This window comes from Perca fluviatilis, chromosome 1 (assembly GCF_010015445.1).
Source record: "Perca fluviatilis chromosome 1, GENO_Pfluv_1.0, whole genome shotgun sequence".
Lineage (NCBI taxonomy): Eukaryota > Metazoa > Chordata > Actinopteri > Perciformes > Percidae > Perca > Perca fluviatilis.
This window is the reverse complement of record NC_053112.1, coordinates 39340463-39355891: the sequence shown is the minus strand read 5'-3', so window position 1 is coordinate 39355891 and position 15429 is coordinate 39340463. Positions and strand designations below refer to the sequence as shown.

Here is a 15429-nt window from a genome sequence, read left to right as displayed (position 1 = left end):
AGAAAACTCAGATTGGACAGATAGTCTAGCTGGCTGTCTGGATTTACCCTGCAGAGATCTGAGGAGCAGTTTAACATAGTCCTCACAAATCCACCGAATTTAAAATTCCAACACAAAGATAGAGGAAGGAAACGGACAAAACATGCATCTGGCGGAATTTCCTGCGGCACCCGAGCAATCCCGGAAGTGGAACGTCAAGGATATAGACTAGTGTTTATTAATAATAATAATAATGTACGCAAGGGGAAATTACAATGTTTTCACTCTATCTGAATTACACACGCATGCTCAGTACCTACGTGCACTAATGGAGAGATGTCCGAGTGAGGGAACTGCCCATGGAAAGGCACACCAAGCAGTTGGGGGTTCGGTGCCTTGCTCAAGAGCACCTTGGCAGTGCACAGGAAGTGAACTGCTACCAGTCCACCACCATACTTTGGTCCGTGTTGGGACTTGAACCAGCGGCCCTCCGGTTCCCAACTCCCTACTGACTGAGCTACTGTGACTTATGTCAACAAAACTCTGAAATTGGTCCAGTATTCAGCGAGAACGCTGTAACCGGCAACCGCAAACCGGGCCGCAATGTAACCCTACGGTATAAGGGCAAATGTGCACTCCAGTAAAAGTTCTGCTTTTGCCACTGACAGGCTCAGGTTGTTAATTTAAGACTCTACAAACAACATTATAGAAATATAGATGTTAACTAACAAGCACTTTCTGTCAATAACTATTAACAAAGTTAGGGTAATGCAGATTTCTGCCGCCATTCTAGTACATGTTGATGAAAGAAATATTAAATTTTTTTGAAAACGGTCTACACACTGCGTTTCCAGAAACACTTCCACTATTGAAGTTTCTGTCTCTACAGTATAAAACTTGCAAATGAGGCGTGTCCGCTACAGGATGACCGATTGTTTTTGAATATCATTGTTTCCATTTATTCCACCCAGAGAAAGCCTGCCAGCCCATTTTCTTTGAATATTATGGATTTGTTTGGAAAGTGTTATCAAAACCCACCAAATGATGCCAACTGTCTATAATAATGATTTTTTTGCCATTACAAGAAGAGCCTTTTGGGAACAAATGAAATGTTTATTACATCAAAATTTAAAATGTGTCCTTAGAAGAGAATTTACTTGACATGCTTATTTGTCCTGGTGAATGAGTTTAGGGATATTTTGCTTGCTTCATTCTCAGATTATCAGCACTAAAAAAGATTTTTGTCAGCAAAACTGACCAACCATGCAATACAACTTTGTTTTTTTTTATCATAATTATTAAATGTCAGATCTTCAGTATACATTTATCATCACTTGCCTAATCAGTGCTCACATTCTATTCAAGCAGGATATCGGAGCATTAGATGACCATCATCAGTAGAACGTTTATTTTAATCAATTTAGAGTGGTAAGCGGTTTATCCGATACCTGATGCAGAGTACAGACACAAGATAGTGGGCAATCTAACCTAAGGCTTTTAAAACCTTGTTAAAAAGGCAGATACCAGCAGACACAACCACAGTGGAAGCGATAGAGTTAAAGCAGGAGATCCAGCAGACCTTACAATGGAATGATGGCACTTTCCCACATTTCCAACTTTATCTACAGCTACGAACTCAACTATCTGCGAGCAGCAGGAGGCTGTGTAGTTGGCCTGAATGATGGGATCACTCAGGGAGGTCGTTGTGAGGTTTCCACTGCCCTGGCGCAGGGAAATGCTCTCTATCCCCGTGCCGTTTCCGTCGCTAAGGGTGGCCGCAAACTCCCACTGGAAAGGTCCACACTGAGACACGTCTTGAGGGCATTCATCAGCCTGCACTTTGACCACTTCACACAAAGGCTGAACAAAATCTGTAATCTGTACAGAGGACAAGAAAAGAAAGGTTGGTTATTGTAGTTATGAATCACAGCAAAGGGCAATCTAAATCTCTAGGATACACGTATACCTTTTGAAAAAGTGCGTGTGTCAAAGCCATCTTTGTGGCAATGTTCAAAAGCGTTTCAACTGTGCTTTCCAGGATGTGTCAGGTTACCTTGGAAACAACAGAGAATCTCAAAACGACGTAGTTGGAGTCAACGCCACTGGACGACTTGGCATCCAGAGTCAGAGTGACATCAGTGCCTGATGACGTGTCGGCGGGTGGCGTAATGGTAATAGTAGCGTTAGCATACTGTCCAGTTATCAGGTTGAGACTGTCAATAGAAGAGAGAAAAATACACTTTATGAATACAGGAACTGTTACTGTGAATAACATTTGGTTTTGACTGAAATATGAAAAACACTAAAGCCCTATTTGCACAGGACTAGAATTACCAGGGAACCTAATTTCACCCCCATGTCTGTGTTTCGTGCGGCGCATTCGCATGGGATAAGCAAAGTCTGTATTTTATTCGAATTGACTGACATTATCCCTCACATGCAATGCCAAGGCTCTGTCAAAACTTTGTTTCAATTGTTGCACACAGCACCCCCTAATCCGACGTCGGAAAGGTGTGGAGGGAGGGGGTTCCGGAGATATTTTGAATGTCCAAGAAGCAGTTCCTTGCGCACCGAGTCCCAAAAAAATGTTCACGCACAGAAACCTTGCACACTGTGTCCGATGCGTTTTAATTAATCTGTTGTGAAATCTTTTGCAAAAAAAAAAATACAAAATGTGACGCTGCTGTCGCTCTGCCTCTCTCTCCTTCTCCCTCACTTCATCCCTTGCTTCTCTCTGCTGGCAGTAACCTTACCTCTGTCTGTCCTCTCTGCCTGCGTCTTCTTGCGTTTGGCACCTGAAAGAGTTGTGCTGCCCTCGCTCTCTGTCTCCATGCTCTTCTTTTTCTGTCTGCGTTCTCATATTCCCGTATTCCGCTCATCATCATCCTACTGTATATTAGCCTACCATCTTGACTGGACAAATCAGTTTTATTGTAGGTTCTTTAGATTCAGGGACGTGTCAGTATTGATACGGATATTTGACGAAAGAAATGTTTTTAGCTGCTTTCCCTCACCTGGATGGGTAGTTCATTGGGATGTTTCTGTCATTTCTGGCGCTGATGGAGTATTGACCAGCAGAGCCCTTGGTCATGACACTGAAAGGGAGCTTGAAGGCTTTTCCTGGCTCCACACTGCTGTCTACCACGGCCTACAGGGAAATGAAGAAGAATGGAACAAAACATGTGAGGAAGAGTGATATTCTTCGTACACACTGCAAAAGTGTTAATATTCTTTCATTTTTACTTTAAATCAAACAGATCCTGCATGCATGTGAACACATGTTGTAAAAGACAAAGTGAAGAGACGGACCTGGATATTCACTTTGGAGATGGACATCTGGGTGGTGGACTGCCTCTGGAATTCAGTGCTTGACTCCTTGTCGGTACCTTTCAGAGAGACCACAAACTCCCCCTCAGGGACTACATCAACAGTCGCCAGGATCTCTCCGTTGCCCATGTCAGTTGTTGTGCTATTTCTAACAGTCTCAGGACCAGACACAGTTACTAGGGCAACATTCCCTATGGTCATCGAGGACGGCCCTTTCCGACCCATTACTGAGAGCATCAGAGTGGCTGGTTGGCCTGGGTTTCCAGAAGAGAAAGGGAAGAAGTAAGGTAAGGAAAAGAAGAAACAATATTTTTTTTACGCCAAAAAAAGTGATTGAATGATTCAACAGTAGACTACAACTCAATTGGTCAGTTGCTCTTAAGGCCGGGACACACCAGCCAGATGGCCGACCCTCGGCAGAAAAGCCAGTTGAGATGATCAGTCGGGTCCCCGAGGTCCAAAAAACTGCCTCGGGACACAGTGAGGCGACACCGACTTGAGAAACGTAATATGTCTCCATAGCAGCAAGGCGGCGCTACTCTGTATTGTTGCCCAAGAAATGAAAACCGGCAGCTGATTGGACGAACGCGTCACATGGGTTTGTTTTCTCCGGAAATTCAAAGCCAGACTGTCATGGCGCCTCGTTCAGAATACGATCTCATATTGTACTAAAATAGTTCACTGAAACATGTTTCTGAAAACATTTGAAAAGAGAAATAGGCCGTGCAGTTGCTGAATCGGTCTTCATTTCAGATCAACAAAGGTCAGTTTAAAAGATTTTCGTCAGATTTTGAGAGACTCTAGTCACGTCCCAACTGCCCTGCCTCCGACTGAACACGTCAGGTCGGCCAAAATATGGCCAAAACGCCGACAGCCACCCCAGACTGACGACGGCACGGAACACACCGAACAGACTCGAGTCACTGACCTCGCCAGACTGTCCAACGGCCGATTATCGGCCCTGTGTGTCCGGGCCATTAGTGTCGGATACCGATGCAAAAATCCCCGTTTAGCATCTGTATGGAAAACAGCAGGCATAGCAGCAGCTTGATGATGTAGTATTAAGAGCGACAACGGCAGCGAGAAGTACGAAAGACCCAACATCTGCGTAAGGAGGTTGGTTGGGGTGGTGGATGGGTCAAACAACACCAGACTTTGACCAATGAGACCGGAGTTCATGTCCTGTTCTTGTCCCGCGTGCCACTGAAACGTACATTTTGTAACCCGGCCCACGATTTTTTCCTGAACGTAACTGTTTCGTTCTTGTGCCGCATGTCAGTAAAACGTACGTCCCGACCCAGAGCATCAAAAAGTGACGCCATGAGTACCGACCAAGCACGTCTAAATATGACGCTAAAGGAGACTTTTTGCATCAATAACAAACGCCCAGGGCACCTGACCAAGCGTCGCTTTTCGGCGCGATGGGAGTGAGAATGTGTTGTAGACTAACATGGGATAGTTTGGGAGGTGGGATGCCTGATTTCATTGATCAGGAGGTGCCATCAGTTGTAGGAAGCAATGCTGATTATTTTGGACCCTGTCTTTAGTCTTTCAAGGATTTAAAGGGATTTGCGGTTTAGGCAGGAAGCTGGAAAGATGGCTTTGAAGCAATTCACATTTATAAATTGTGTACTGGTGCGTGATGCTAAGATGCTAATATACTTGATACATTTGCTCATCAGCAGGTCCACACAGAATCTGCGGCCGCAAAATTCCGCTAAATTTTCCGCGTATTGTAAACGGATGACATTTTATTTTAAAATAAAACATCACCCCAAGCAGAAAAAAAAGCCTGCTAAATTCAGCAGATTTTCATTCTATATTCGCATTGTGGCATCATACAATATCTCACAGACAATAATTTGGATGCTTTGTATTTTGGGTAGAAAACACTGTTAAAACATTGACACTATTCTACAGTTCCTATAGAGAGTCTTAATTACATATTCACATTTCTGATTGATTATGACACATAATTACTTTTTTCCGTTACAATGTACAGTTAATGAGGTACATCTAACTACTGTTGTGAAACCCTTAAATTGCTTGCAGTGTACCTGCTTGTGGACGCCCACTGAGTACTGCGTAACCTGGGTGAGGTCCGGCGAATCTTTCGACAAACTCATAGATGAAGGTAATAGTACTCTGGCCTGGAAACACAAGCACAGATACAAATGTTTTAAAACAGGATTAAGTCTGACAACAGCTGTGTAATAATTGTGTTAAATTAATTTGACAATAGAAGCAAAATGAATGTACATGGTTTACATGGACCAAGACGCAGTGGGAATAAATATGAAGTAAAAATTCTACAGATTAAAAAACAGTTAACACAATAAAGGGCAGTGCAAATATGAGCTTGGATTACCTTAAAGGAATAGTTTGACTTTTTGTGAAATACTTTTATTTATATATTAGAAAGGCAATACCAGATTAGTTCAGCTTATACCTGGCCCACACTGAAATATTTTTCAAATCTTAACAGAAGTGAGTGTAAGTTGATTATATATCCAAAAGATGGCGGTCACACACAACGGTTGTGGCATCACAAGGGGATGTGTGGTAGAGGGACACTATGTTCCTCTACAGGAGTGGCTACCCCATAACAAGATGGCCGCCACCCGAACTATAGGTCCCAGAATGCACTGCACGGGGAGATGCAAATGCCTCGGTCCCTTGATTAAAGCAGGTGCTCATGCACTGAGGGAGAACAAAGGGTGCAGCAGAGGCAGAGAGCAGAAAAAAGTTTGTGGAAAGACCGGCATTATAAAAAATAGTTTTCAGGACTTTGTTAAGGTATTTGGTTTGCTCCCAGTAAGCTGTTGAGTTGGGTTTACTGTTTTGCGTTGGACTATTTTCTGGAAAAGACTGCTCTAAAATAAAAACCTCTGTTTGCTTGCAACCGCGTTTTGGCTGTTCTCTGCCCTACATCCCGCCTGCTGCAAAGAAAAACCTCTCATGACATCACATGGTACACTGGCCATGCATTATTCATGTAATTTCACAGACTTTAGGGTCTGCATTAGAAAAAAAATTTGCTGAAAATCTGACCTGAGTCAAGCCAGGTGGAATTTTGAGAAATTACAGCCTGGCCCGACCCCGACAGTGAGCAGTAACTTCCTAAAGTTTCTGCTGGTCGCCGTGCAACCTCAGGGTGACAACTGTTGACAGGCTGGTTATTTTCACCATTTCTAGTCTTTATGCTGCTTATTGGAGCCTTATATTCACTGAATAGCTTTTCACTCTCAACAAGAAAGCATTATTCTCTCAATTTCTTTTATCTAGTAACAAAGTGTATAAGCCAGACGACACAATTTCAATAGCATTTCTGTACAGAAAGAGCAGGTGTAATGAACAGAGTATCTGACCTGTGACTTTAAGTGTGTATGGTTGGTTGGAGTTGATGTTGATCTGCCAGGTTCCTGTCTGTATGTCAGCGTTAAAACGGATTCTCCTCAGGTTGCCCACTGTCTTTATGGTCCCCAGTTTACCGGTGGCCTCATTGCTGCTCTGGCTCACACCTGAAATTTGTTGTCATGCATTCAGTTGTCACAAATATGTATCACATAACAATAATGTAAATTGTTGTTAAAATTGTCAGCAAGAAAAAGGACGAGTCGCTGGTGCAGACACTGCACTGGGAATGGTATGTTACCTGCAGGGTTGGTTAGTGTAAAGCTAATGGATGTTCCTGTGATGTAGATGGTGATATTCTTTAGAGATTCATCCAACATGAAGGGGAAGGTCTCTGGCTTCCCAGGGGTCCTTGCTCGTTGAAGAACTGTCACCTAAGGAAGAAGCGAGAACAAGAAGAGCATAATGATTTACTGCTTTATTTTGTCATACTGGTCCAACCTCTGAAGGAGTGCTACATGCCTCAGATAGTACAGAATGACTTGAACAGTTTTACCAGAGCTGAAGTGGAGGTGTCAAGGATGACATCTGTGGCCTCAGGCAACTGCGCCTTAGACACCTTGATGGCCTGGCCTCCAGAGGCCAACGCCAGCTCAGTGTAGTCTTCGAAGGAAGATGCAGCGAGGGAACGCCGGCGCCTAGCACTGCCCGTGATAAGGAATGACACCTGTGGAGATCATTTGATGTTGAGATTATAAACCAAGCCTTTCGAGATTTACTTAAGTTAAACTGATGCGTCTGAAATTCCATACTAGCATGCTATTTAGTAGGCTGAAACAGTACGTGAGATGTTTTAGTATGTCTGAAATCTTAGTATGAAACCAATAGTACATGGATTGCATACTATTTCCAGTGAAATATTACAGTATGCAAACACTGGACACTACGCCGGCATAAGTATCCCACAATGCATTGCGGAGTAATGACAACGTTTAAAACAGACAAACGGACAGCAACCATGGCAACTCTCTAACGTCCAAAACGCTTTAATGTACGTACATTTCTACATATTAAAATCTGTGATTTTGTCAGCTGCAACTGTTGATCTAGTTGCTTACCTTTTTCAGTAACTCAAACATTATCTTGCGATGCCACTAGAGCTAAGGTCGGCAGGGGTTACCATGGTTACGCTTCCCCAACCAGCAAGGAGGCTTTCAGGAAGTGACACATTTAAAATTACAGCTTAGTGCCTCTAAAAGGATACACACTACTGTTTATTTAAACAAAAGTATGTTGAACGAAAGTATACATATTGAGAATGTAGTGCGTTGTATGCGATTTCAGATGTAATCTCAGGTTGAGTGAGCATAGGGCATCATAGGGTGTCAGTCAGTATTTACCGTTGATTTGGAGCTCCTGATGAGAGCAACAATAGTGTCTTTGAGGGCGATGTCTTTGGCTGTAGCATCAGTGAAAACATAGATGTTGGAGGAGGCAGGGGCATTGGTCAGAGCCAACTGGAGATATGAAACAATGGACATAGTCAATTATTTCTGAATCACCACAGTCTTCAAAGGGGCCATAAAAATATTCAACCACCCTAGTTAGATATTATCATAGTTTTGGTACCTGAAGTCCAGACAGGCACATCTCAGGGGTATCACCACCTCCCGTGGCTGTGAGCTTAGCCACTTCTTCTTTCATCTTATTAGGGTCTGTTGTCCTGATCGGTGGTCCAAACTCTACATATAGAGCACAGAAAATGGGCTAAGTGCCAAGACTAACCTGTGTTTAAAGTATTTTGGACTAAATGTCTTTCTATACTACAGAACTATTGAGTCTATACCAGGGGTGGAGCAGGGAGTGACTTCTGGGGCTCCAGACCCAAATCTTTTCTCAAAAGCTGAAGGGGGTTTTGTTTTAATGCTAGATTGAATATATTTGTATCACATGAAACAAGACAATCTAAAGAATCCAGTGGTACCCTGTCATGCTAGCTTGTCGGGAATAGAGCTTAATAATGCTCAAAAAGTAGGTTAAGTTGTTTATTGGGGTCCCTAAACAGTCTTGGAATTGCATAAATTGGTCTGACTGGAAAGCTGAGAATCTTCTGGATTTAATGAGTCCAATTGTATTCACATGTGATGATGTTAGTCCCCATAGTACCCTTTTCATTGTTGTTAGACATTTCTTTTCCAATGATTCTATTATCAACTTGCATGAAAAATTGTGCATAAAGCTGCCATAAATGGGAAAGAAACCTCCATTAGGGAGCATGGCCCCGAGCACCCCTAGGTATGGGCTGAGCCCCGATTGTTTACAAAATCTGTCTCCTTCCCTGGTCTATATACATATTTACAGTATGCACCACAGTTTGCCAAATCTACTTTACATAAGAGCATTCACTTTTACGTAACCTCATACGCCTCCTTTAGTCCAGTTAAATTGCACAAGAGTTTGTTTCCCTCCTTGGTGCGGTTCATTTGGGCAGGTGTTAATGCGACAATCGCACACGAGTGTGCACCAAAAGCAGACCAAACAACTGTACCGAGATCTCCTTCATGGGTTAGTCTCGGTACGCTTTGAACTCTGAAGCGGTTCATTTGTGGTGAGAACGCGATCCGAGCTTGAACCGCACCAACTGTGTACTTCGCAGGTCTGAGCTCATGTAGTCAGGTGTGCTTTGCAATCTGTGATGCGGCAGAACAGCAAACTGTAGCAGCTTGCAATGTTTCTCTCAGAAATAGACTACGGTCTAGCTTGCTGTCACTCCCATTTCCATGGTCCAACCAGCCGCCCCTAAAGTTGGAGCCAGATACCGGCAGAGCACAGCAAAGTCTCGGTGACCAGAGCAGACGTAGTAAAGTCGCTTGCAAAACAATGTCTGATTATTTAAATGAAATGAGCTGGTTTTACCATGGACATGGAAGAAATAAGCACTACACAGGACCTTCTTCCTGCATTTACTTTCTTGCTCCCGCCCAAGACACATCTGACCAATAAGCGGAATGAACCTACTTGCGTGGTTTGTAATGACGAATTTTGGTACGTTTGGATTTTTCCAGGTGTGAAACAAAACTGAACCAGGGAGAAATTGCTCCAAATTTTCAAACTCATTAACCGATTCGGACCAGAACAAACAAACTACAGGTGTGAAAACACCCTATCTCGACTCATGTATTCCTTAACATGATCAGTAAGGTGGAAGAGTTCATACCGGGGTCATTGAAAGGCACCAGAATGTACTCAGATGGCTCGTCCTGTGTTCCTTTTTTGCTGTCAATGATTTCGTTAACAATCGCCCTGGCTTCAGCAATGTCATCTGACATACTGCCAGTGGTGTCAATAACAAAGCACACGACAGATGAGCGAGCGATCCCCATCATTCTGTGAGAAAGAAAGAGAGAGTGAAGAATTAAAGGTCAGGTAAACCCTGCATCCCTCTCAGTCCTGACAGTGACATCATACAGCTTTGCGAACTTTGCGATTCAAGATCAACTCAGGATCAAGATATTTTTCGTATCTAAATTTCATACCTCAAAAATTCGTTGTCCCCGGCAGTTAACCGGATGTCCTGCAGCAGCTGGAGGCTGGCCTCCGTGGCTACATTTACAGCAACATCGTGTAGGGCCACGTTGTCCGAGTGGCGCTCATCTTTGCTGATGCCTCCACGAGGAACTGTTGTGCTAGTCAGGTCAGTTGCACCGCCATGGCTGCATTTACCTGGCACAGGGCAGAGGGAACAAGTTAAAATTTTTATAAATAGTGGACTTGTGCCTGTTATGTATTCAAGTGTGCTTTCCTAGGTAGACTGTGTTACCAAGCAAAATCTTTCATATTTGTCTTGTACTCAAGGTAGAACAAATATGTTTTAAATAACTGCCATATGAGTGCTTCATCTGGATTTTAATTTTAAACTTCATTAACACCCAATTAATACTGGGCATTTTGAATGTCAGAGTTAGAGAATGATGTGTGTTAATGATTGGTGAAGCATAATATCTATTTCCTTGTTCTCTAGTTTGATTTCCAGTTTCTTGCTGAGAGTTAGCCATCTTGCAGAGCCTCGCTGGCGGACAGCCGTCTCACGGAGCCCGGGCAGCCCATTTGCGGAGCTCCACAGGGGGGCAGCCTGCTTGCAAAGCTCCACGAGCTCACAATCTGCAACTATAGTTTCGGTGTCCTGTCTGAACCAGGCATCAGTCAGAGTCTGTTGTGCACCAAAATCGGAGAATAGCAGATTTATCAAAATGGCAAGTGTAGTTAGCATCTTTTTTGTTAGCTTGTTAGCTTGTAGTCTCGCATTGCCAGACCTTCTTCCACACACAAAGAAAGCGGAAGGTGACAGACATCCGTCCAAAATGAGGGACATCCGGCAGCACCTGAACAATCTCGGAAATGAAACGTTCTCAGTATAGTTAGCTTGTAATTGGCAGTGGCTGACAGTGCGTGTGTGTTTTTGCTCGGACTGTCTGCTATGCTCTGGGGGTTTAGGTTTAATAACTAGCTTTTGCATATTTAACAGCAATTGGTTTACGTATTAGTGACGTACTTAATCAAGCTTGCATTTGAATCTTAGATTGAAGGGAAGGGCACAGACATCCCCTTCAGGAGAGGAATGTGAAAACACATCTCTAGTGACAAATTTTGCACTGATTCAAATCAGTATGGTCAAGGTCAGCCATTCTGGCTGACATAAACAAGAAAAACATTTTTGAGTGGAGGGAGACTTTAACCATCTCACCCTAACCATACAAGGTCAATGCATAACCTCAACCATCTCGCGAAAGAATCCTGGATTACCATATACTGTAGACACGACCATATTGAACTGACAGTGGCAAGAAAGCAAATATGCGTATCTACCAAAACCAAACTACTTTAAGGTGTAGGACTTGGCTGATAGTCTTCCTGCTTTTGGATAAATTAATTACTTCATTCTAAATTTGGCCTCTTATATAAATCAGCATTCTACCTAAATGAAATATAGTTTGCCAAGTCATTCATGCAAGAAATAATGGTCTTGTGTAAATGTTTACATACAGTATTTTGACCAGCAGTGAAAGTTCATTTTATTGTTGAGGGTAATTAAACCACGATGCACAGACTCCATCCAATGGTAACAATATATGAATATGGTTTAGGCCCCATGTTCAAATATTGTCCAAACTTTGGAGAACTTTTTGTCTCTGATACCTGTGGGCTTGGCAGCAGAGAAGATTCCCATGTAGCCTGATGTGAGTTTCCTCTCCTGCAGGATGCTGGGGAGGATGGAATTGGTGCATTTTCCACTGGGACAGTCCTTACAGGTGGGAGTGTCGATATCTACACACGCACACAAGATGCACAATCAGTAAACATTAGGTTGACTTCTGCTTTATGGTACATGTTAGAACAGTGATAGGATGCTATGTCGGAGTGATATAAATGAATATAAAGTTATATAAATATAAAACTAATGCAGACCCAGGAGCCAATCAGGATCAAGTACTCTTGGTGCCCATGGCATGAAGCCAAAACCAAACTCTGTCACTCTCACTGCTCTTTGGTCTATAGATATAATCCCAGATTGAGTTTTACTTACAATTATACAGGTAATTCAAGGAGTGCTAGAAGAAGTATTCTGATACTTTACTTAAGTCAAGGTACTAATACCACAATGTAAAAGTAAACGTCCTGCATTGAAAATGTTACTTAAGTAGATGTAAGTATCATCAGGAAAATGTACTTCAATGCAAAAAAATCCTTACATTTTAGAAACTGGAAACGATCAATACCAACCCAAACACAAAAGTGTTTAATCGTCCAATCATCAGCTGTACTTGTAGGTCTATATATTGTTGGGTAGTTTAATTTTTAATAAAATTTTATTAATTGCATTTGTTTAGTGTGCAAATATCTTAATTTGTTAAGTAACTAGCAACTGAAGCTGTCAAATGAATGTAGTGGAGTAAAAAGTACAACATTTCTCTCTGAAATGTATTGGAGAAGTAGAAAGTGGCATGAAAAGAAAAGACACAAGTAAAGTACCTCAAATATGTACATAAATACAGTACTTAAGTAAATCTACTTAGTTATATTCCATCACTGAATTCAAGACATGTTACCCAGTTCACCCTCCTATGTGTTTGACACACACACACACACACACACACACACACACACACACACACACACACACACACACACACACACACACACACACACACACACACACCCACCTGCCAGGTCTTCCAGAGGAAGGTCTGGGCGTATAAGGTTGATGTATGGCTCTTTGTATCCTAGCTCCACCCAGTTACTGTGGCTGTAGAAGTCCTGACAGTGAATAGAAAGACACATATTAACACTTTTATACATGCATATAGACAGTGAGTTGTGATTTCTGTAGAAGCTTTCCCCCATCCAGTCTCCTTTCTCGCTCATTCTACCTCCTCTAACCTAGCTGTTTCTTTCCTCCCATCTCACCTGTAGTGTATGAAGGACTCTGCCCAGTGTTTCCCTAGCAGCCTGGAAGTTCTGCTTGCGAATGTTAGCCTTTATGGCCGCCACACCCTCAGTGATTAGGCCACGTCCCTCCAGAAAGGCCTCTGAGTTGAAGTGGTGTGGAGCACTGAAAGAATGTTTCACAAGTTATAACTAAGTGTAAGAGAAAAATCGTGTGTTTAAAGCTTGGCAACACACACTTTTTATTTCATGGATTTGTAGTAGTAGTTTTGTTTTTCGAACCTGTTAATGAAGTCGCGGTCTACCAGTCCGTTCTGGTTGTAGATCTCTTGGAGGGCAGAATGAAACTTGGCACCGGACACTAGTCCTGTTGCTGTGGGACCTAGACAGGCCTGAACCAGCTCTTCAGGAGACGAACCCTGTAGTCAGAGGTCAAAGGCATGATGTTTCAGTTCCAATATGGAGCTCCAGAATGTTTGTCACAAAGTGTCTAAGGCTACATTTACACTTTGCTACATTTTGGATTTTTTTGCAGAGTTTGGAGCCAAAAGCGATCTCCGTGCACTCAAGTGTTCTTAGGTCCAGTAGAAGAACTAATCTCCGTTTCAACTAACAGCTTGCGACTGCAACACAACCTCGGAGATTCCAAACCAAAACAGGGTCAGAAGTGTTCTTTCTCCGGTTTAGAGGCTCTGAAACTCCAGTGCAGTGTGAATGCGAGGTGTAAACGTAGCAAACGATATTCGTTTTTAAACCAAAACATAGCAATGTTAATGTAGCCTAAAACAAGACTACGGGCTCTAGGTCAAGGTGATTAAAGAAGATTTTTACCAATGATATCGTCCACATGAGTTCCACAGAAATGTCAATACAGATGGTATGTTTATTGAGTGAACCATGAATGTCTGTACTAAATGTCATGGCAATCCATAGTTGTTGAAATATTTCAGGACCAAAGTGATGGACCAATAGCCTGGCATAGTCAGACTAATTTGCAAATGCTAGTTAGTCTGGAACCTCTCAGTTAAGTTTTTGATTTCAAAGGGGTATTATCAACAGTTCCTAAAAGCCTCTGCAGGCTATTGAATAGACCTACAACCAATCAGAGCAACGGAAAGTGACCTACAACCAATTAGAGCAATGAAACGAGCAACTGGGGGCAGTGCTTGGTCCGTATTACAGGTCACAAACTCTTCTAAAATTATAGCTAAACAGTACACTAAAATTTGTTTCTGAAAACATTTGACGCAAGAAATATGCAATACAGTAACAGAATCATCATTCGTATTCATTCATCATTCAGCACTCTGTAGTTTGACAGTTTGATCAGAGTATTGTGAGCCTGGTGTGTTGTGCTGGATGGAGAATGCCAGTTACGTCCTGTAACTACGTTCAAGAATGACGCTCCTCTGTCCAGCCTGTCCTCACTCAGGAAACGACTAAATGGGTTGATTATGCAAGCAGCTCATAAAAACCCACAATAACGCTTCTAGTTAGGTGGCACGTCCACTGCGTCCACCCACGCTCTGCTGTGCCACGTTACATCCTGTAATGCCCTGCTGTGCCCTTCTGTGACATGAACTACTACAACTACCATTGTAGTCACTGTTCCATTTTCTTTATTATGACTATTATTGCCACTGTTCATCACCCCAACCGGCCACGTCAGACACCGCCTACCAAGAGTCCGGGTCTGCCGAGGTTTCTTCCTAAAAGGGAGTTTTTCCTCGCCACTGTCGCAACAGCCACTGCTGCAACACTGCCACAGCCACTGCTAATGCTTGCTCTTGGGGGAATTACTGGAATTGTTGGGGATTTGTCAAACAAACAGGACCCATGTAAAACCAAAACTCAACTGTCATTTAGAAATTAACCAAAGTCTTACGGACCTTAGACCATGACACAATGACGTCTGTGACGTCACGTTACGTCCTCATTTTAATAGTTTTACGTGACTCATTTTAAGCCAATTCCTGATGCTTTACTAACAATAAACATTTTTTGTTGCCTAAAGTTAACTAGTTTTGTTTCAAAATGTTTACTATGTGTTTAAAACTAATCCTAACCCAGACCAACATTACCATCCTTAGAGCCACAATGCTAGCTTGGCTAAAAAAATAAATACCTCTACTTCTGCAGCCTATGACTGCAGTTATATATAAAAAATAACTCCCATAAGCCTCTACTTCTTTCCTCACTCTCGGCTTCAGTATTGTTTAAATGCAAAAAAGTAATCTTGTGCAAATATGGCAAACTATAGTGAGCATTTATCTAGCATATGTGTTCCTCTCTTGCTTTCCATGTGTTGTATTTTAGATCCAGACT

General features: G+C 42.5%; 1 protein-coding gene across 2 annotated transcripts in view; it reads right to left on the bottom strand.

The window, feature by feature from the left end:
- Positions 1-409: 409 nt before the first annotated feature.
- Positions 410-15429, bottom strand: part of vwa11 (von Willebrand factor A domain containing 11) — a 39165-nt gene continuing 24145 nt past the window's right edge. For both annotated transcript variants that reach the window (XM_039814668.1, XM_039814674.1), the window contains exons 3-18: positions 13387-13523; positions 13126-13270; positions 12882-12975; positions 11857-11985; positions 10197-10383; positions 9878-10047; positions 8290-8402; positions 8061-8177; positions 7217-7387; positions 6962-7094; positions 6675-6827; positions 5364-5456; positions 3289-3560; positions 2994-3127; positions 2033-2192; positions 410-1857 (exon numbers count right to left, since the gene is read on the bottom strand). In XM_039814668.1, coding sequence (XP_039670602.1) covers positions 1477-1857; positions 2033-2192; positions 2994-3127; positions 3289-3560; positions 5364-5456; positions 6675-6827; positions 6962-7094; positions 7217-7387; positions 8061-8177; positions 8290-8402; positions 9878-10047; positions 10197-10383; positions 11857-11985; positions 12882-12975; positions 13126-13270; positions 13387-13523 — 2589 coding nt within the window. In that variant the 3' untranslated portion in view covers positions 410-1476. The remainder of the gene's footprint in view (positions 1858-2032; positions 2193-2993; positions 3128-3288; positions 3561-5363; positions 5457-6674; positions 6828-6961; positions 7095-7216; positions 7388-8060; positions 8178-8289; positions 8403-9877; positions 10048-10196; positions 10384-11856; positions 11986-12881; positions 12976-13125; positions 13271-13386; positions 13524-15429) is intronic.